The sequence below is a fragment of the Blastomyces gilchristii genome (assembly GCF_000003855.2).
Source record: "Blastomyces gilchristii SLH14081 genomic scaffold supercont1.1, whole genome shotgun sequence".
NCBI classification, from domain to species: domain Eukaryota; kingdom Fungi; phylum Ascomycota; class Eurotiomycetes; order Onygenales; family Ajellomycetaceae; genus Blastomyces; species Blastomyces gilchristii.
Window position 1 is genome coordinate 3,059,228 of NW_003101682.1, and position 19,807 is coordinate 3,079,034.

Consider the following 19,807-nt stretch of genomic DNA (forward strand, 5'->3'; position numbering starts at 1 on the left):
TACCACCCCTTCCACCCCTTCCACCCCCTACCCCCTCTACCACCACCACCGCGTCTACCGCCTCATAGCCCCCTCTATCACTTCCACCCTCTATCTCTACCCTCTTACCACTCCTTCCACTTCTACTCCCTCTACCACCACCAACACCTCTACTGCCTCACAATCCCCCTCTATCATCATCACTGTCTCTACCGCCTCACAACCCTCTTTATCACTTTCATTCTCTATCTCTATCCACTGTTACCACTCTTTCCATCTCTTTCACTCTCTATCCTCTCTATCATTATCATCATCTCTACTTCTTCTACTACTCTCTTTCACTCTGTATCATCTCTATCATCATTATCAGATTAATCAGAGCTGTACAGACTGTAGAGTCAGCTATTCAATCTCATTCATGAATTCAAAGAGATGTATATGACATCACATGAGATTTTATTACAGAGTATTTAGCAGTACATACTATAAATACAGAGATCAAAATGTGATAGAGATAGTAAGAGAGAAGTAGAGATAGTGAAAGTGATAGAAGAGACTGTAGAGTATAGAGATAATGATGATAATAGAGAGACTAGAGAGTGAAAAAGGTGATAGAGAGAGATGATAGAGGTGATAGAAATGGGAGAGGTGATAGAGATGGTAAGAGAGGGGTAGAATGATAAGATGAGAGTAGAGATAGAGAGTGGAAGTGATAGAGAGTGCTGCGAGGCGGTAGAGGCAGTGGTGGTGGTAGAGGTGATAGGGGAGATAGAGGTGGTAAGGGGTGATAAGGGGTGGTAAGGGGGGGTCGGAGTGGAAGAAGTGTAGAGGTGGTAGAGGTGATAGGGATGGTAAGAGAGTGAGTGGTAAGATGGGGGTAGGGTAGAGATATGGAGTGGAAGTGATAGGGGGGGCTGTGAAGTGGTAGAGGCAGTGGTGGTAGAGATGGTAGAAGTGGTAGGAGTGGTAGAGGTGATAGGGGTGGTAGGGGTGGTAGGGGTGGTAGAGGTTGGTAAGAGTGAGTGGTAAGATGGAGGTAGGGGTATGAAGTGGAAGTAATAGGGGGTGCTACGGGGCGTTAGAGGCGGTGGTAGGGGGTAGATAGAGTGGTGCAATTGGCAGGCGCCACTACATATCCATGGATGGATTTGATGGGGTGCATGTGATATCATGTGAGGTCACGTTACAGGGCATTTTACTCGGAAAAGTTGGTTTTTCTATAATATATAGAGAGATATCTTATAGCAGTTTGACAGCAGCATCATCTCATTGAACAATGACTCCTGTTCCACCATGACTAAGAACAGAATCACAGATAGAAGTCCCATCTGAGTCCAAGAAGAGAGAGAACATTTCAAGAAGAGAAAAAATGTTAATTGTTCAGAGAGATCAGAACTTCTTAGTATGTAAAGAAATCACTGTACTCACTCTGAAGGAATCTCTCAATAATAAGAGCATGTTCGGTGCGCGGTGAGGTACTCATTCTTTTTGTACTGTCACAGATTTCAGCTAAAAATACACTTGTTTTGATAAAATATAAGCAAGAATACAGATGATATTTTTGAAAATGACTGACAACTTTTCTGCTTCCTGGCAGAAAAGCCCGAGGCCCGGGGGTAACTAACTAGTGGGGCGCTTACTCAGCAAGCCATCCGGTCGTCGATCCACGCGCCTGCATCATTGTACATACAACAGCTCCAAGCTTCCACGCTGTGCAATTGGGGCTCTATATCGAAGGAGACCTATATTTCAAACATGCCGTGAATTAAATAAATACCCCGAATATATATATATATATATATATAAATTGGCACAAACAAACAACAAAAATGGATTCCGACATCCCGCTCCCACCACCCTGTCGCGCCCGCCAGCAAACAGCTTTGTCCAGATACCCCCCACACCACCGCAGCGATTACTTCACGTTCGACTGCAGCCTGCCATCTAGTGATCCCCCGCTATTCTCTAGTGATGATTTCCAATCTTCCGCGCTAGAGAACTATCATAATGGCTCAGATCAACAGCACCAACAGCACCAACAGCACCAACAGCAGCAGCAGGAGGAGGAGGAGGAGGAGGAGGAGTGGAACGCGGCGACGCGTCCCGGTAGCAGCGGCAGTCGAGCGCAGACGCAGACAACGAGGAAGCGCCAATATCGAGGTACATGGTGGGGGGAAGAGGAGGCAGAGATGAAGAACAAGATCATGCTGAAGAAGGGCGACAGATATGCGACGGCGGGAAAGAAGCGGAGGACGGAGTTTAAGGATAAGCGCAATATAGACAGTGGGGTATGGTTTGGTAGTGATGATTCTGTTGAGTCGGCGGTGTCGAATAATAGCGAGTTGGAGGGGGATGATTGTAATGGGCGTGTTGTTCCTGGCCCGTATTATGCTACAGGCGTTGCTGGTGGTGCTGGTGCTGGTGCTGGTACCGATGGCAGGAGTGGATATCTTGAAACTACAGAAGAGCAAACTGCTATCCTACGCGGTCCCATATTTGCACGAAGCCGCCAAGCTGTTGATCGTGCGAATGCTACTAAGGCGATGCAGGTGGACGAGCCGTCTGAGCATCGCCAGGCGCGGAAAGTTATTACGGAATGTCTTGAGACGGGCCTTGAGTTTATTGATATTTCGTATGGCAATGCCCTTTTTTGCGCTCCCCGTTTTCGTCTTGTTTCAATTCTTAATCCCTTAAAACGGAAAGAATACAATCAGCTGCTAACATGAGTTTAGAAATCTCAACCTACGCACCATCCCTTCGGGCCTTCTCCGGCCCATTGCCCAATTCACAAAATACCCCATCATTCCCAAAATGGATAAAATACCCTCGGTGTCTCCTCCCAACTGCGAACAGTTTTTCAGCTCCTTCGAGCCCTTCCTCTGCCTCTTCATGACAAACAACAGGCTGAAGACTCTGCCTGCCGAAGTTTTCGAGCTCTCCAATCTTAGCGTCCTAAGCGTACGCCACAACGAGCTCGAACAGATCCCGGGCTCCATTGGCAACCTGACAAAGCTTCGCGAACTGAACGTGGGAGGGAATCAGCTTTCTTATCTGCCGTTTGAGGTGTTGCAGCTATTGCAGAAAAACCACACTCATATGAGACAGCTGGCTGTACATCCGAACCCGTTCGTCATGCCTGAGAGCTCGATCGTGGCAGAGTGGCATTGTAATGTCGCTTCAGATGGCGTGTTCACTCAAAGAGGACAAGAAGAGAGAAAGGAAGAAGGGGATGAAGCCATAAGCGTGCCTGCACCATTATCAACAGAAATACGACCAGCATCCGCAGGTTCAGTTCCCATCCCTATCCTCATTGCAAAAGGGATCGTGCAATTTTTCGACGCGGAGGGGCGCCCAGTTGCCGTACCCGAGCCAATCACCAATTCTAATACTAGCACCACGTCCTCCTCCTCTTCCCCCTATTCTCCCACGTTATCATCAACATCGCCATCATCCTCCCCGTCTTCATCTTTGTTCTCCCCCAGCCTCCGCGATATTGCCCTACGCGCCTACAACCGCGGGCCACAAATCTCCCACCTCATCGACCCAGACACCTTCGCCGGACCCGCCATTATCCTCGACCTTCTAAAGCACGCTGAGAAGGTCCGAGATGCTGGCGGCAAGAAGTGCTCGGTTTGTGCCCGGCCGTTCGTGATTACGCGGGCGCGATGGATAGAGTGGTGGGATTGTGAGTCGCATGGGATGAGTGCTCCGCGCCATGGCGGTGACGGTGGCGGTGTTGGTGTTGGCGTTGGTGTTGAGGTGGATGATTATGGGGTGTCGCGGACGCTTAGAGCAGAGATGTCGCGGATTGCGAGGGGGAGGGCGTTGAAGCCGCTTCCGTTTTTGAGGGAGGTTTGTTGTTGGGGGTGTGCGCCTGGGTTTGGGTCTGGCCGGGGATTCGTAGAGGAGGGGAGGTAAGGTTATGTAATATATGTGGTATACCTAGGTGCAAGGGAGTTTGGAGGGGAGGAGCGGTGGGGAGGGTTTCATTAATGGCTCCTTTTTTTCCTTGTTCTGCATAGCGTTGGGTGCTGGTTGCTGAGTTGCTGAGAAATACCCCCCGAATGCATATATTATGTGTGGAAAGTATAGATATATGGATGTATGCATTATGCATATACTTCACTGCGGAGTTGGCAGAGAGCTTGCTTTCCGTTTCTCTTGCCTTTTCCCATGTACTATCTTTTGAGTATCTAGAATTTTCTTATCAGGCTAGTTCGAGCCTTTGTAATTAATTATTGGTAGTGTTTGTTGGCAGGTAGCTTGAAGGACATAGCTTTCCAAGTACATAACTCTGCATCTCATCTATCAAGCTTGCATTTATGCATTGGGTATACAAAGATGGTGCGTTAAAAACCCGGGGTGTTTACAATCAAATAGATTAATAGAAGTTGTTGTATGCAGCAAGCAATCGCTTCCAGCACACGAGACTCACTGCTATCTTGCCTATGCCTTTGTATCCAAAATATCCCATCCATGCAGCACGCACCGCCCGGCCTAATAACGAGAAGGGGGTATTCAACACCCAGCAGAAAAACGTAGAAAAACATGGTAAAAGAAAAAAAAAAAAAGGGCAATAAAATACCACCACCCTCCGCAAAACCCTCAAAAAGACCCCATGTACCCACCCACCCACTCCATCCCTTTAAGAAGCCACCACATCCCCCTCCCCCTCCCCATCTTCCGCCACAATAACCTCAACCTCCTCTAGCGCGCTATTCTCAAACATAACATCCAGCCACTTCAGCATACCACCCCAGGCCCTGGGCATGATAGACTCGACATCCAACGCCTCCCCGGCCGAATAACAGTTACAGCCGAACTCGTAGCGGCCCGCAACGGGCGTGCTGAGTGGTTTCTCGGAGAGTAGGTAGGCGCGGCTGCGTGTGGACATGAAGGTGGCGAATTCTGGCGGGTGGAGGTGGTTTGTGTCGTGGAGGGGGTTGGTGAGGCAGATGGAGGAGATGCGGGATTGCCAGGTTGGCCCTGTTTTGGGTGTTAGGGGGCGGTTTTCATATTGACTTGAAGGAGGTGGAGGGCCGTATTGGGGGGGATCATATATATATATATATATATATATATATTTCCATCTGTGTGTATGGGTATCAGAGTTAAACATACAGTGCTCAGCCAAATATCTCACGGCACCTAATCCCCCCTCTGCCAACCCGATGACATCGATCTTCACGTCGGGCGCCGCAAGTTTCCCCAGCACCTCCTCAAAGACATAAGTAATGTGATCCTGCCATGTTTCGTTACCGGGGATCTTATTCCGGAACGTCATCCGCATGGGCGGCTCCACGGCACTGCGCCGAGGAAGAGCATGCCACATTGGCAGCGAAATAGCCTGTTCCTTGCCGCAGTGCCATACCAGCTGGCCTGGGTTTGTCAGAATAAGGCCCGTTCCCGTGCGGGAGTTGGACCAGTTATCCTGGCTCTGTTTCTGATCCTGATTCTTACTTGAATTAGCGACGTTCGTGTTAGCGGTTTGATACTCAGAACCCATGGGGCTGCTACTGCTATCGCCTACAACCGCGGTTGCAAAGTTCACGGCGGAGCCGATGTTGATACCCTTCTTGCTGATGACGCGATAGGCCCAGATGCCCAGGTCTTGGGTTGGATCGCCAAAGACGACGATGAGGCGGGGCTGGGATTGGAAGGCTGGGGATGTTAGGATGGAGACATGTTGAGAGTTTGCTGCTGCGCCAATTGGGAGACGGAGGGTCTCGAGACCCAGATTGAGGAGACGGGAAATGACGATTTGTCGGATACATGCTAATAGTTTTTCAAACCAAGTAAACAGATGGTTTCATGGAGTCAGCCTTGTATATGGTGGAGCCGATGTAGGCTCTCCCTTGCGTTGCATGGTGGTAGTATGCAATGCGCCACGGGATTGTAGTAAGAGGAGAAGAAGTAGAGTGAGATATATATATACTATTCATAGCTTCCTTCTGCATCTCATTGTAGCGATCATTGGTATTGATTTTGAAAACAAAGTCCTCTTCGGGGTTCGAGATCTTTTTGATCTGGTCCTGGTCATTGATGAAGTAGCTGTTTAGGATCTACCATTAGCTCGAGGGACTCTCCATGTATGTCGAACCGAAACAAGAACAAAGCCATGAGCAAAGTTTCATCTGGAGCATACCCAAGCTGCTTCAGATCAGCAGGAAAGACAGGATCCTTGGGCAAGTCCTCTGCCCGGAAGACAAACATGATGCTTCGTCTGGTGGTGCGGTATATGGGGTGAAGTAGATGAGAGTAAACAAAAGAAAAGAGAGAGAGAAATGGGGTTAGCATTGAAGAGATAGAAGGATAAAGAGAGAGATGTATGTTTTATATTCGCTATAGAGGAAATGGATATTTCAAAGAACATAAGCAAAACTGCTGTATTGATACTTGTATCTTGGTGAATGGACTGTGAATGAAGGTGCCAAAGTGCCAACTAAATAAACATAAAAAATAGCTGCAGCCTGCCGCTATGTTTCGGGTGTATTTATTCAAGACCGCAGATAGATGTAAAAAGGAAACAGACATAAAAGACATAGATCTTTATCGCATTGCATGCTTGAGCATAGTAATGCTGGGGCTCGATTGCTGATGGTGGAGATTTGATGATGGACTGAGTTGTTTTGCCCAATGCAAAATAAACCACTCTAGTTATTTAAATATGGCCAGCCAATGTTGCAAGAATTACTAGAAAATCGAGAAGTAGATGTTCTATGCTTTGGGCGTTTATATATATTTTGTTTCATTTTAAAATTCAATGTACTGTAAGTTACATAATTTAAATACATATTTGTCTATTTCGCAGGTCCCATCCCAAAACGAAAAAAAAAAAAAAAAAACGCCGGAGAGCTCCAAAGATAATAGTCAGAGCGAGAAAAATGCAGAGTCTTCAAAACAGGCCAATCAACCACCCACGCAATATACCCATATATATGCGCCGATATATTACCAGCTCGCCTTCCTGACACCCGGGAGCTTCCCAGCAAGAGCCTGCATACGGAATTGGAACTGTACAAGGGAGGAAGATCGTGCGTTAGCATGTGGAAGCCGAAACAAGAAACCCAATATGTAGATTGGACGAAGGGCAAAACGTACTCGTCCCAGTCTGAAATCTCTGAAAACACCCCTTGCTATGCCTCCAGCCGTACATCTGTTCTTAATCTGTGTGGGATTGGTGTAGCAGTGCATTTGGGAGAGCTTGAGTTGGGCTTGGGCGCGGACACGCATGGGGAGAGCGGTGTTGCGGACGAGGTAGCGAAGAGCTTGTCTAGATGTGGCGGAGTAGAGGTCAGTGGGTTTCAATGACCTTGTATAAAGCAAATATCCTTTTGATGCTATATATAAAAGATATAGTCGTAGATCATGGGGGCTGTCGGGGATTGCAATTACCTTTCGGGCTCGAATTGCTTGAAGACCTGTCGCTTCGTGTGATCCCGGACGATGCGCGGGTTGATGAAGCCGGCGATGTCTAGCCGTTTGGCGCGAAACTGGGACATAATTGCGATTTCGTAAGGATTGACCTTGATCGTTTTCTTGTATTAAGAACAGGAGGCGAAGAAGAATGATGGCTGATGATAGAGTTGAATATTCTTTTGGATTTGTTCTTGCGGCGAAATCACGAAATCTGGATGGAGGTCAGCCAAATCGGGTTTAGCGCAACCGGGCAGCCCAGCACCAGCGACGGAGGAATTTGTACGCTGCCATCTTGCACAATAGAAACTGGGAGCTATTAATTATGGTCAGATATAATGTAATAGTTGTTGAATCCTACAATGTCTGATATCTCTATTATTACACAGAATTGTTGTGGTGGTGGGTCGGAATGTATCTACATATCTACGGCTACAAATACATCCTGCAACGACGATAACGAGGGGAACCATCAATTGGGCTACAATTCCCACAGATATATCCGCAAGATGTGTTCAGAGGCGGTGGAAGATTAAGTGATAAGAAAAATGGAATTTCTTGGATGTTCAATCCATCTCTATTCAATGTACATGTACAGGGCATTCATCCCAGCCTGGGGTGTCTTAAATCTCCCACCATCAACAGGTCCTTCCCTTCCAAAAAATCATAAAAAAAGATCCTTCGCATGTACTTAATGGCTCTCCTCCGGCTTCAGTGGCTTCGCGTTGGGGTTGCGGGGGTCGTTCTTGAACTCGGGGGCTGTAAAGGTAGGACAAATGCTCAGTATACATGCTCGTCCAAAAATCGTTGCAATTAAATTGCATAACGCTTGCTTTATCTGGAGACAAGAAGGCGAACGGCGATACACAGCGACAAGGTGGGGTCACTTACTGCTCATCAAAAGGTTCGCGAATCCGTTAACGCCGTAGAGGACGATGAGACCTGGGCCCATGAATTCCGGTTAGTAATTGAATTTCTCATCATTCCTCCATTTACCAGGGGAATTCTTGTAGGAATCAGCGCCATGGAGCGCATCCGATGAGGACATTAATGCGGCATACCGGCAGCGAAGAAGGGCAGCATTGGCCGGGCTAGATAGAGTAGAGAAATTTGTGGTCAGTATGAGTTCTGTTGAAGGTTAATGGGGCCATTCGCGGATAGTGTATTCCACATACCGACTGGCGCCGGGTATTTCCGTCCTAGGAGAGACATGTCGAAGATTGTGTGAATGAAGGGGAAGGCTTGACGTGTGCCAGTTGGTGGGTTCAATAAAGGAGTGCGATGTGGTAATGCCTGAGATGATTGACCTGGTGTCGAAGGTTTTGAATGATGGAAGTCGGAATTGGAGAGGGAAAATATCACGTGATAGTTATAAGATTTTCGCCGAAGTAAACAATCACGAAAGTTGAGTTTTAGATATTTACAACAACAGCTTCAATACATTGACGAAATTTAGCAAGGATAATAATAAAGAAGAGGATGGCTACCTCACTTTCCTCTTCCGTATCCTCTCTACAGGCCTCCCTCCAGTTGCTAGAATCCTCAATCAATATTCTTGATGAAGGGGTCAGCGACTTCCCCCGCCTCCGCAAAGTGCTGCAGACTACACGGGTAAGATCCCCCAAGTTCGCCCCAAGTGATAATTAATGATCCACAAATACAACTAATAAAAAAATAATAATATTCAGCATTTCGAACTACTCCCTGAACCAACAGTCCGCGAAGCTCAAAAGGCTATCCATGATGAAATAAACCCAAGCATCGCCCACCTTCTGTCCCTCGCCTCCAACCACGTTGAAAAGCTAGCCCGGCGCGAACAATCCCTCAAAGCTAAATACGAGTTACAACAAGGCAGATTATCCTATGATGGTGACGGTGATGACGGCGATGGCAATGGCCCACATGCTTCCCGACGAAGTAATAACTCCCATCAGACGCGAAGGCCGCTGTCAACAGGGAGGAGTGTGACAGAGACGGCCGCGGCGGGACGAGCTGCGGAGTTGCGCAAATTGGTGCAGAAAAAGGAGCGCTTGCAGTATACGGTCGAGAGGTTGGAGTTGCAGTCGAAGCAGAGGGAGAGGCAGTTGAGGAAGAGTATGGCGGCTCAGTGAGACTGTTCTTACGCATGCTATCACTGTTATTATGTACCAAGAGAGGTGCGCCCCACTACATACGGTATTACGATTTTTTATACCTCAGCTGGAAATGCCACCTACACGGACGGATCTTATGATGTCGACCTTGCACATATATGAGGAAGAATATTGAATTGCTGTTCACGTGGAATTCAAGTTGCGCTTTGCATTACTTATGCGAATGGTCTAACCAGCAGCCAATGCTACACAGGTTAACGCGAGAACCGCAATATCGGGATGAATGGACGGCTGGTAATGGCAATGGGGTATCGATGAGAACACCCCTGCATAACTATTTAAATTGTTATGGCAGAGGAGACACCGTTCTGTCTGGCTAGAGTCGTTCTGAATTACCACAGTCGAAGTCGGGAAAGTAAAGTTTTCATAGGTTTGCCTTTGACTCTGTGACTACCGAAATTCGGTATTGACCTTCACATACCAATTTGTTAGGAATATGACCTGTGTCCCTTCGCCCTGGAATGTGGGTTATGTTGGCCCTTGAAAAAGGGGGAGGAACGTGGAGATTGAACCGAACTTAAGGCTAGGAGCCAGAGTGTCGTTGCGGATGATGAAACTGAGAATTTAATGGGGATTCTAGGAGCATTGACTAATCTTAGCTCTCTATGAATATTTCGATGCGACGCGAGTGTATGATATGGTATTGTATTTGTTCTGTACCTGTCCATGTTTTTGTATGGACTTCCCAATTGAGAGAAGATTCTACGCCAGAACTACAGCCTAAAAATATCATGTCGCTCCTCTCTAAGGAGGGAGAAAACTATTATACACAATCTATTATACATATATGATATGGGTCTGGCAAAATGTGCCAACAAAGAATTCTAAATCAGATCCAGAAACCGTCCTATTTCCCTCTATCGCAGATCCGTAGCATGTAAAAAATACCGAACGCCGCCCTTTCAGTAGTAACGGTTCCAAACCAATCCATGCTACACTATCTTTCAAAATGGACAATTACCCATCACCAAAGCCACCAAAGTCATTCGCCTGCTTCGCCTTCCTCTCCTTCCGCACCTCCATCTTCTTCACCCAAGCAGGAACCTTTTTCTTCTTCTCCGGCTTCCTACTAATCCGCTGCCTACTCCCATAGGGATCCAACCGACCCATCGCCTCCCGAAGTTCACCCATCCCTCGATCCTCTTCCTCATCTCCCCACCCCATCCCCTCCCCAGTAGCACCGGAAGTACCCAGTTGATGTTCCTCCTCCGCCATATCGTCAGCCAACGACCGCTTGCGCACACGTCTCTCAAACTTCTTATCACTGCTCTGATCATCTACGAATCCAAGCTTGATGTTGCGCGGTGACCGCGACTTGGCTCCCAGTGCCCATAGGTCGCCCCAGGCAGACTTACGGGCATCGCGGTACGCCTGTTTGCTAAAGGAGCGGGGGACGGTCCACCGCTCAATTTTGCCTGCCGGGGTGCAGAGGTCAAGTGTGGAATGGCCTTGGCGTTTCAAGGGCGGGAGGATGAGTCGTGGGAGGGAGAGGGGATGGAATGGGGTTGCCTCTCCTTCGGCGTTACTTTCAGCATTGCCCTCGTATTGGACGTCTTCGAAGCCGGCAAAAGCTGCATCGGTTGCCCGTTGCCCCTGAACAATGCCATGGGTTTCTCTCATATCCACACCGCGCTGGACAGCGACGTAGCTGAATTTCGCGTCTTCATGGTTCCTGTCCTTAGCACCCCTGATCCGCTGTAGATATGGAGGTCGGATATAACGTTGCTGGAAGTGGCAGAAATCTTTGCGCGCGATTGATTTCCCTGGATTTGTATACATAGGACATTTGGCGTGGGTCGTGCAAGGCGCTATAATCATCCCCTTGCCCTTCTGAATGAACCTCTCAGAGTCTGGAGATTGCGTTGGGTTTTCATACTCTGTCGATCCGGGAGATGCAATCAATCTCTCAAGAATCATTTCGCGGGCACCTGCAATGGCCTCGAAACCCCTCTGATGGCCCTTTTCAAGAAGAATGAGAACACCTCCATCCGGATTGAGAAGGGACCATAAATTCTCCACGTGCTCTTTTCGATGATAATCCTCCCGTATTGGCCATATTGTATGTGGCGCGATGATAACGTCGAACTGTTTGCGCTGTGGAGCGGGTCTTTCGTCAGTTGTTGTCGCTTGGTCGCGCACGTGCACATAGTCCGGCAAGCGGGGAAGGAATGTAGTATTTTCCAACAGCTGGCTCGCTCTATGTCGCAACGCGTTGGACCCTGTTAGAACTGTTGACCTCCCGAAGGGAATAGGACTGTGCGGTGGCCTGTCGGGAGACATTAAGGACCATTCAGCCTTTAGCACTTCCCTCCAAGCTAGAATCCCCGCACCACCACCCCCAACATCAAGAACCCTCGGGCCGCCTTCTTTAGCGATCAAATCGCGAAGCCATTTAGACCCTAGCCGTTTGCGAACTTCGACAAGAATAGGAAGTACGGAAGCGTATATGCCGGGGTAGAGGACAGCAAGAAAAGCATGGCTTTCTATCTCCGACATTATATGTTGTCCTGCATCGAGTTGGATAGGGGTTGGAGGGATGTTCTTCGGAGGCGTAGATGTGGAGTAGGGCAAATTTGGCCCACCAAACAGTCTGTGTGCAGTTTCTGCGAGGTGTTTGTTGGAGTAAGCTGAAAGCATGCGGGATACTGGTTTGGTCATGCTGTCGTATGGCATCCAAAGCGTTTTGGACCCGGTGGTGAACTTCCCTTCAGTGGTAAGAGGATGCGTTCGTGGACCACTGTCATCAGGGTCAAATTCGGAAACTTCCCCCGAAGATTCTTTTGAATCGGCAGAGGGTACAACTTCCCCTCCTAGCATTCTTGCTATCGAGTTTGCTCGGTCTTCCACGGACATTTCGCTATAATCCACCTCGGCTTCAGCGTCATATTCAAATTCTGGAGCCATAGCAAGATTACGCTCCGTTGCCTTCTCCACGGCTGTATTTGCGTCGGGATGTTCGATCTCAACCCAGCCTCCGTCACCGTCACCTCTGAATAGCTGATCTGGCTCCGGCTCATCCTCGACAATCGCAGCCTCTTCCATAGGCAGCGGTTCCCCATATAAAGTTTTATATAATCGCATCTCTTCCTCGCTTAACATATTTTCCGGCAGCGAATCACGAAACTTTTGCCGTACCCTTGTGACCTTGTCCGTCAAATCTGCCTGACTTCGATGACCGACAATCGCAGTAATAGTATCTACTAAATCGAGGTCTTCGGAGTAAATAAGGTGAGGAAACGCATCGACGAGCTCCAGCTCTTGTAAACTTTGTACGATATCATCTTCCGCTTGGTATATATTTTCAACTACGGCGAATAGGGCCTCCTTCCTTGATCTCGTAGCGCCATGGTCACCGACAGAAGCGGGAGCGGAGGCCGTGTAGGCAAACCTTTGTTGAATGACATTACTTCCATTTTGGGCTGGTGTTCGGCCTGATGGTCGTAAAGCGGTAGCAGTTAGCGATCGACTGGAGTAGAAATGATGGGAATTCGACCTGCGAATTTGCGATGTGAAGCGTTTCTCAGCTTGATGCGCTCGGAGAGCTTGTGGGGATGAAAAGCGCTGGACCCAGGCTTGAGAGCATGCTGTGCAAACGTTCGAAGATCGTTTGGAGAGCATAGCTCGGCCGGTGCAGCAACGGTCTCAGCTATGGAAAATGAAATGAAAGATACACGGAAAGAATGGAAACCGAACCCGTACATCACAAAAATTTCAATCGTTGAATTACTCTCGTTTGTCCTAGAAATTTTTGTTCCTCAATTATATTTATCACGTGATGATTATCTAATCAGCTCTGACCCTTTTTGAACCGCAAAAATGATTGGTTGATCCCATATCATCATTCAGCTCCATGTCATATGAGACAACCAATATTGGCTAAGCTACGGCCGGGAACACAAGCCAATCAATCATTATCCGTGTCGTCTTCCTCCATGACAACTGCTAAAGCTGATTTCCACCTCGAAACTTCATGTTCGAGAGCCGTCAGCTTCGCCATGGCCGACAGCAGGCTCGGGTCCTGGCTCTCAACTCTAGCTTTCTCCTTGACTTTAACCTCCTCTCCTTTCCAACTGAATACGTCTCCAGACTCGTCATGGACGGGATGTCGTGACCCAAAGAGACGGTCACGCAGTGAGAAGCCGCTGAGTGATATTTCAGGTGCAAAGGATGTTGTAGGCGTGCTATCAGGCGACACGGGCTCGAGAGTTCGTAGATTTAGAACCAGAGCGGCTTCAGATACAGAAAGATGAAAAGACATATATGGCGGGAGCGGCGGGTTAAATGACTTTTTTTGTCCTGGTTAATGAAATGGTCATAGAGGGAAAAGCATGTACATAACAAATAGGGGAGGGGTTCAAACGTACATTCTCATCCACACTATCTTCGTACCATGGCTTTTTCGACTCTTCGCCTTCTCCTTTCAATGTCAACCGAGCCTCGCTGAGATTATCATATAGCAACCGCAACTGTCCTGCTATGAAGCTCGCATTCATAGGATCACCAGTCCATGTGCTGACGTCTATTACATCGAGGCTCTCGTTAATTAGGCGCCGCACGATCACGAGCTGACGAAGGGCTATCTCCGACCCAGTAGATTCATTAGAAATCGTTAATCTCGTGGAATTAGAACCCTTGGGAGGGGTTAATGATTGTAAACGCAATTGAATATCCTGGATGTTAACATATGTTAGTAGAGGTTAGTAAGTTCACCTTTCTTCCTTTCTGGAACCCCGTCTATCTCCTGTTAAGTTACCAATGGAACATATGGAATATCCAGATGTCTCCTCCAGCAACCAATGTATGTTAAAACAAAAGATAAATAAACAAAACCCACCCCTTTTATAATTTTGGTTCCGACCCTCGTTACAAATCCCTTCACATTTTCAGACCGTAGCGAAGATAGAACTAGTGTGGAGCCTGGTTTTGAAGGTGCTAAAAGAGCAGCACACTCCTGAAGGCCTTCCCGCAAAGACGCCAAGGATTCTTGCAGGGAGCCCAGAAGCCATTTCAACTCTCGGGCCTACTAGCAACTCTGAGAATTAGCATTGGTAGCGAAGGGAATGGTTGGGTTTGTTTGGATAATTTTGAGTTTACCAATGAAACATCCTCCTCTTTTTTGAGTTGATCAGGTGGGAGTTGCGGGTATGCCCAGGTAGCCATATTTGAGCATCCACAACGTGGGAAAAAGAAATCGAATTAACAAGCGGATATATCAGAGAAATGCCCCCCAACAGGCTGTGCGATCCCAATAGATTAAGAGATAACAGCGGGATAACATTAAATTCGCTTGGCAACTACAAACAAAAGCGACTAGCCGGAGCACAGCGGACAAATGCCACCTGAGCGCTGACGACAATGGCTATCACCGCGAAGACAGTTGGTTGATTCGGCCCGGTAACCGCGATAGAAAACAAACCGTGCGGCGGCTTCTTCCAGCGGCAAATCGATGACAGGTTGACAACACGACGTCATGCAACAAACATTGAAAAACAATGCCGGTTTGCAGGCGTGACCCAGAGCCTCCTCCCCGCGCCTTCCCTAATGCGGTTCAAGGTGGGTTGGAATAAGGTTTTCAACCTAGCCGCATCCAGCTAGGTCGTGTGTGGGGTGATCGCCCGGCTGCCTCCACAGCGGCAGAGATCGTCCTGGGAATCGGTTATGTCATAAATCCAAATATCATGGAAGAAAGAGTGTTGCAAGGTAAGACCCCGTCACTCCCCGTTCAACTCCCCCTTTCACTCTGTCATGCTTTTGCCGCTGATCACTTTTCTCAATCTCTACCACATAGGCATTTTAGCATTGCCATTGTCTTACCTCTCTCCCTTGTTCTCCTTCTTTGCATCTTTTTTATCCTACATTAGCTACCAATGTGATACGTTTATGTTCAAGAAAGGAAACACGACCACTTCTTGGATCAATTGAAACTGACTCACTTCGTTTGTTGCTTGTCCCTTGAAGCAGCAGACGTTTCGAAACTATGGGTGTTGGCAGTGCGTTTCCACTCTATCCCAGAATATCGAAGTCAAACAGGATGAACAGGAACTGACATTGGTTTGAAAGGGCCACTTTCCGCCCTATTGGGGCTTGTATTTACCGCCGGAGCTTTTATCATGATGATACTCACGCTAATAGGCGGAGCAAAAGATACAAGCCCTCTAAATCGCACATGGTTCCTCGAAGCGGATACTTCGAGGATCCCAGGGGCACCCGATGTGTCGAGATGGACCTTCTGGAATATATGCGGTGTCGTCGATGGGAGGAATGACTGCCCTGGTACCTCACCTGCCTTCCCTCTTGATCCCCCATCAGACCGGAATTTTGGGACCACTGAGGGCGTGCCTCCTGAATTCATCGGGTATGCAACCTTTCTCCCGCGCCCCCTCCCCTCTCTCCCCCTGCTCTTCTTCAACCATATTTTGTGCCCATAAGGTGCCGTATGGTGTATGAAACTACACGGGTAGGAAGAGGCCGCACACACATGTACATCTCAGCAATGTAGCTAACCAATGCTAGGACGAACAAATACTTCTACATTACGCGGTTCATGTTCGCGTTCATGCTGATCAGCCTTTTCTTTGTCTTTGTGTCTATGGTCACTGGGTTGTTGGCTCTTTGCACACGCATTGGGGGCTGGATCTCCGCCTTCATGGCAACAATCGGCCTAATTTTCCAGATCCTTACCACTACTCTAATGACGTATGTTATGTTTCTTTCCCTCCATATGAACCCCCAACCTCTGAAGCCCCTGACAGAAAGTACCTACATCTTTTAAAGGGAAAAAATTCTTTTCCTTCCCAGCAGATATTAACTTGCATATAACAACAGCGCCGGATATGTCAAGGGTCGCAATAACTTCTCGTCAAACGGCCAGGCGGCCAAAGTCGGGCCAAAGGCCTTTGGATGGATGTGGACCTCAGTAGCACTCCTCTTTCTCGCCAGCGTTCTATACTGTGTATCTGGGACCGGCAGGTCGGGGCGGCGAACCGAAGCTACTGCGAGTGGAGCTACGGCTGGACACCAACGGAGAGGCTTTTTCAAGTCCCGCCGCGCGAAGCGAGCTTCTGAGGACCAAGCGTTGGACAAGGAGTATACGTGAGGGCGCTAGGGGTCACTGACGAGATATATTCGACAGCTATGCATTCCCCAGGCGCCGCGGAGAACTTGATCAGAACAATTGTGATGGGGATGGGGATGAAGAAGACGAAGAAAACTTTTCGTGTCGAAATTATTGGTTTAGCGAAATGATTCACCCAACTCTCACTTTCTATTTTGATCGCATGCTTACCTAGGTACTGTTTAGTATATTTCTATTTGCCTGTGAACGATGGGTCCTCGTTTTACCCTCTCACTTCCCTAAGGTATTCGATAGCCCCTTTTCATGTCTACCTGGTGGGGGGAAGCCACAAACCGACCAATTGGAAACATTCCGTTTCAAAAAAAAAAAAAAAAAAAAAACATCACAAGCACCCAACTCCAATCGCAATCGCAATCGCAAATTAGGTGTGTGGCGTTTTTGCGTTTATGCTTCATTCGCGCTGTCTCCACTTTGAACATGTGGATTCTAAAGGGGCTTTTTATGGCCTTCTAATTTTCCTGTCCAGGGGTTTCTGATGGGCTGGGGGCGGTATGGATATTTCGGTAAAACGGGGGAGTGGGGGAGGGAGGGAGGTTGGTTCTGTTGATTTGCGATTCCTTCACTGTGATTCGGCAATCTTAATACCGAGAATAATATCTAATGTATTTATTTTTGAACTTCATCCTGTAATGGGGGAAAAAAAAATAAAAAAAGGGTAAAAGGGTAACAGGAAGAAAGAAAAAAAACTTTGTAACACAAGACAAAGTCTGACACATACATTATCTATTGATCTAATTTTGTATTTACCAAAAGGAAAGTAGAGTAGGGTAAGGCAGGGATGCTTGAACGAGTAAAAGACAAGAAATCGGACGAAAAAAATAAAGTGAACTGAAAGCACACATAGCTTTACGCACTTCCATTCTCCGCCGCCTTTGGCGCATCCACCATACCCCGGACACCACCCTTTCCACCGACTTCCCGAGCCGTTATTTGGACCGCCAGCTGCTCACTCACGGCCACCATAACCTCAACCTTCCCGTTGGCCTTGACACCCTTAATGGCAAATTCCGCAATAGGTTTCGATACCTTCCATACCACTTCTCGCACTTCTTCCTCCTCGTCATCATCATCGGAGTCGAAATCTGAATCATCGGAGTCGTCCTCGCCGTCGTCCTTGGCAGGTTGCTTCGGCTTGGGTTCCGGTTTCGTAACTTTGATCTCACGGATGCCTTCGCAGACACGGACGAGAATATCGCCGCCGGCCTTGGGGACGGCGTATTGAGCAATGCGCCGGGCGGGGAGCGCGGTTTCAGCGTTGAGGAGTGGTTTGAAGATGGCGTGTGCGTCATCGGTGGCGGAGATCAGTTGGATGCCGATGGCTTTTTCGAGGTGCGGGGTGACGGTGACCATGGGGTGGCTCGATTGCTCGATGTCGTCCTTTTCAAACTCCTCGATTAGGGAGGCTTGGATAGCCGCGCCTCGGGCGGGTAAGTCGGATGGGTTGATGGCGATGGGCGATGTGGATGGGGCAAGGACTGTTGTTGTGGCGGGGAAAAGAGATTGGACGAGTCGTGCAATCTTTGGAGTGTGGGATGTTCCGCCGGAAAGGATAACCTGTGTGTCACTATGAGTTAGCGAACAAAGAAAGAAAAAAAAACTTCATAGCTAAATAGATGTTTTTTTAATAGAGTAACTAACCTCATCAATATCCAGGATGTCAAGATCGGCCTTTTTCACGGACTCTTCAATCAACTTAACAAAACTCGCGAAAATTTTCCCCGACAGAAGCTCATATCTTGTTCTATTGACAGTAGAGCTAAAGTCTATTCCATTGGAAAGGCTTTCGATGCTGAGAGTGGCATTGGTACCCAAGCTCAAAGCCTTCTTAGTTTGTTCCGCTTCTAATTTCAGCTTGGCCAAACTCCTAGCATTTTCCCTTGGGTCTGTTTTGTGTTTCTTTATGAATTCCTTGGCGAAATGATCAATCAATATTTGGTCCAATTGGGCACCTCCCAGCTCATAATCATGCGCAGTGGCTAGAATGGTGTACATTCCGCCCCGCGATGCAATCACGGCAACGTCCGACCTCGTGCCACCTAGATCGGCCACCACAACTAACTTGTCCTTCACTACGGCCTCAGGACGGGCATCGTACGCTAGTAGAGAAGCGACTGGCTCAGGGATGAACTGCAGAACGTCAATGCCAGCATCTTTGGCTGCTGCGGAGAAGGCGTTGCGCTGAGCATCTGAGAAGTTTGTTGGCACAGTCAAAACGGCTGCATTCACATCTTTTCCTAGGAAGTCCGAGGCAGACCGTCGGAGACAACGCAGGTGGCGTGTTGTTATTTCTGAGACAGTCAATGTGCTAGGCTCTTCGTTCGTAGTGTCGCGGATTGTGAAAGCCACGGTGGAATCATGTAATTGGGGGTGAGCAGACGCATGGCAAGGGGTAGGGTCTATCGATTTAAAGCTATTGATTGGCGAAATTAGTTGAGACTCTGATGGGTATAAATGCACGAGATTGATACAGGTGAGGGGCAAGTACTTACTCTTTTCCCAGGAAATCTCTGAAGTAAGCAACAGTGTTCGAGGAATTTCGGACAAGCTGTGCTTTGGCTTGGTTCCCATCGTATTCTTCACCATCTACGTATGAAATGATCGACGGAATATGGCGATCTGTGCATATTTAGTCCATTAGTCGCTGAATATCAACGAAGTTCCTGAGGGGTGTGCCAGTCCAAATATACCTCCGTCCTCATTAGCTATGACTTCTGCTTTTCCTTCCTTTGTAGTAATAAAACACAAGAGGCGTCAGCAAGCGCTCTATTTCAAGATATTGTACCCCTACAGCATCTCACTCACTGGTGATGTATACGCAATCGAGCTGTTGGTGTTGCCAAACGATAATCCGATGGCGCATCTCTCCGGTGCCTCGGTGGAAACCCCGTTGGTTTCTTCACTCATGGCGGTGTTAAGGGTAAATACAGCCAGTATTCACAAATAAACTAGCGGAGAAAAGGAAGATTATAGAGGCTGCTATCTGCGATCTGTATTTGCCTTCGTCGTTGCCAGGCTAGGAGACTTCTCGCAAAAAGAAAAAAAAACAAAAAAAAAACAAAAAAAAAAAGCCCAAGATACAAATTTTAGCAAAAAATCTTTAGGCGAAGTTGGGCCGGGGAAAGTT

At 47.9% G+C, this 19,807-nt stretch overlaps 9 protein-coding genes across 10 annotated transcripts; 3 read left to right on the forward strand and 6 right to left on the reverse strand.

Annotated features, from left to right (window-relative positions):
• Positions 1-1,808: 1,808 nt before the first annotated feature.
• BDBG_00435 (leucine Rich Repeat domain-containing protein) lies at positions 1,809-4,413 on the forward strand (the record flags this gene model as incomplete). Its single annotated transcript, XM_002629143.2, has 2 exons — positions 1,809-2,611; positions 2,712-4,413. The coding sequence occupies 2 exons, from the start codon at positions 1,809-1,811 to the stop codon at positions 3,895-3,897; spliced, it is 1,989 nt and encodes a 662-aa protein (XP_002629189.1). The 3' UTR covers positions 3,898-4,413.
• On the reverse strand, positions 4,091-6,681 carry BDBG_00436. 2 transcript variants are annotated; one of them, XM_031719883.1, is made up of 5 exons: positions 6,125-6,681; positions 5,915-6,030; positions 5,510-5,754; positions 5,101-5,434; positions 4,091-4,965 (listed from the first exon to the last, which is right to left on the reverse strand). In XM_031719883.1, the coding sequence occupies exons 1-5, from the start codon at positions 6,274-6,276 to the stop codon at positions 4,625-4,627; spliced, it is 1,188 nt and encodes a 395-aa protein (XP_031575794.1). In that variant the 5' UTR covers positions 6,277-6,681; the 3' UTR covers positions 4,091-4,624. The 2 variants fall into 2 exon arrangements, with proteins under 2 accessions (XP_031575794.1, XP_031575795.1); XM_031719882.1 differs by having other exon boundaries at positions 5,101-5,754.
• BDBG_00437 (mitochondrial 37S ribosomal protein MRP2) lies at positions 6,681-7,596 on the reverse strand. Its single transcript, XM_002629145.2, has 3 exons — positions 7,375-7,596; positions 7,081-7,252; positions 6,681-6,993 (listed from the first exon to the last, which is right to left on the reverse strand). The coding sequence occupies exons 1-3, from the start codon at positions 7,479-7,481 to the stop codon at positions 6,931-6,933; spliced, it is 342 nt and encodes a 113-aa protein (XP_002629191.1). The 5' UTR covers positions 7,482-7,596; the 3' UTR covers positions 6,681-6,930.
• An 86-nt stretch (positions 7,597-7,682) lies between these two features.
• BDBG_00438 (F-type H+-transporting ATPase subunit J) lies at positions 7,683-8,741 on the reverse strand. Its single transcript, XM_002629146.2, has 4 exons — positions 8,571-8,741; positions 8,457-8,486; positions 8,287-8,337; positions 7,683-8,154 (listed from the first exon to the last, which is right to left on the reverse strand). The coding sequence occupies exons 1-4, from the start codon at positions 8,605-8,607 to the stop codon at positions 8,087-8,089; spliced, it is 186 nt and encodes a 61-aa protein (XP_002629192.1). The 5' UTR covers positions 8,608-8,741; the 3' UTR covers positions 7,683-8,086.
• A 74-nt stretch (positions 8,742-8,815) lies between these two features.
• BDBG_00439 (mitotic spindle biogenesis protein Spc19) lies at positions 8,816-10,445 on the forward strand. Its single transcript, XM_031719884.1, has 2 exons — positions 8,816-9,006; positions 9,084-10,445. The coding sequence occupies exons 1-2, from the start codon at positions 8,875-8,877 to the stop codon at positions 9,504-9,506; spliced, it is 555 nt and encodes a 184-aa protein (XP_031575796.1). The 5' UTR covers positions 8,816-8,874; the 3' UTR covers positions 9,507-10,445.
• A 60-nt stretch (positions 10,446-10,505) lies between these two features.
• BDBG_00440 (37S ribosomal protein Rsm22) lies at positions 10,506-13,166 on the reverse strand (the record flags this gene model as incomplete). Its single annotated transcript, XM_002629148.2, has 1 exon — positions 10,506-13,166. The coding sequence occupies one exon, from the start codon at positions 13,164-13,166 to the stop codon at positions 10,506-10,508; it is 2,661 nt and encodes an 886-aa protein (XP_002629194.1).
• Positions 13,167-13,452: 286 nt separating this feature from the next.
• BDBG_00441 (uncharacterized protein) lies at positions 13,453-14,708 on the reverse strand (the record flags this gene model as incomplete). The annotated part of the gene is made up of 4 exons (XM_002629149.2): positions 13,453-13,833; positions 13,913-14,218; positions 14,383-14,568; positions 14,643-14,708. 4 exons carry the CDS (start codon positions 14,706-14,708, stop codon positions 13,453-13,455), a joined length of 939 nt encoding a protein of 312 aa, XP_002629195.1.
• Positions 14,709-15,043: 335 nt separating this feature from the next.
• Positions 15,044-18,350, forward strand: BDBG_00442 (actin cortical patch protein Sur7). The gene is made up of 4 exons (XM_002629150.2): positions 15,044-15,538; positions 15,609-15,903; positions 16,062-16,244; positions 16,374-18,350. The coding sequence occupies exons 1-4, from the start codon at positions 15,526-15,528 to the stop codon at positions 16,642-16,644; spliced, it is 762 nt and encodes a 253-aa protein (XP_002629196.1). The 5' UTR covers positions 15,044-15,525; the 3' UTR covers positions 16,645-18,350.
• Positions 17,057-19,728, reverse strand: BDBG_00443 (hsp78-like protein). The gene is made up of 5 exons (XM_031719885.1): positions 19,486-19,728; positions 19,371-19,407; positions 19,173-19,299; positions 18,322-19,093; positions 17,057-18,237 (listed from the first exon to the last, which is right to left on the reverse strand). Exons 1-5 carry the CDS (start codon positions 19,585-19,587, stop codon positions 17,530-17,532), a joined length of 1,746 nt encoding a protein of 581 aa, XP_031575797.1. The 5' UTR covers positions 19,588-19,728; the 3' UTR covers positions 17,057-17,529.
• Positions 19,729-19,807: the final 79 nt, after the last annotated feature.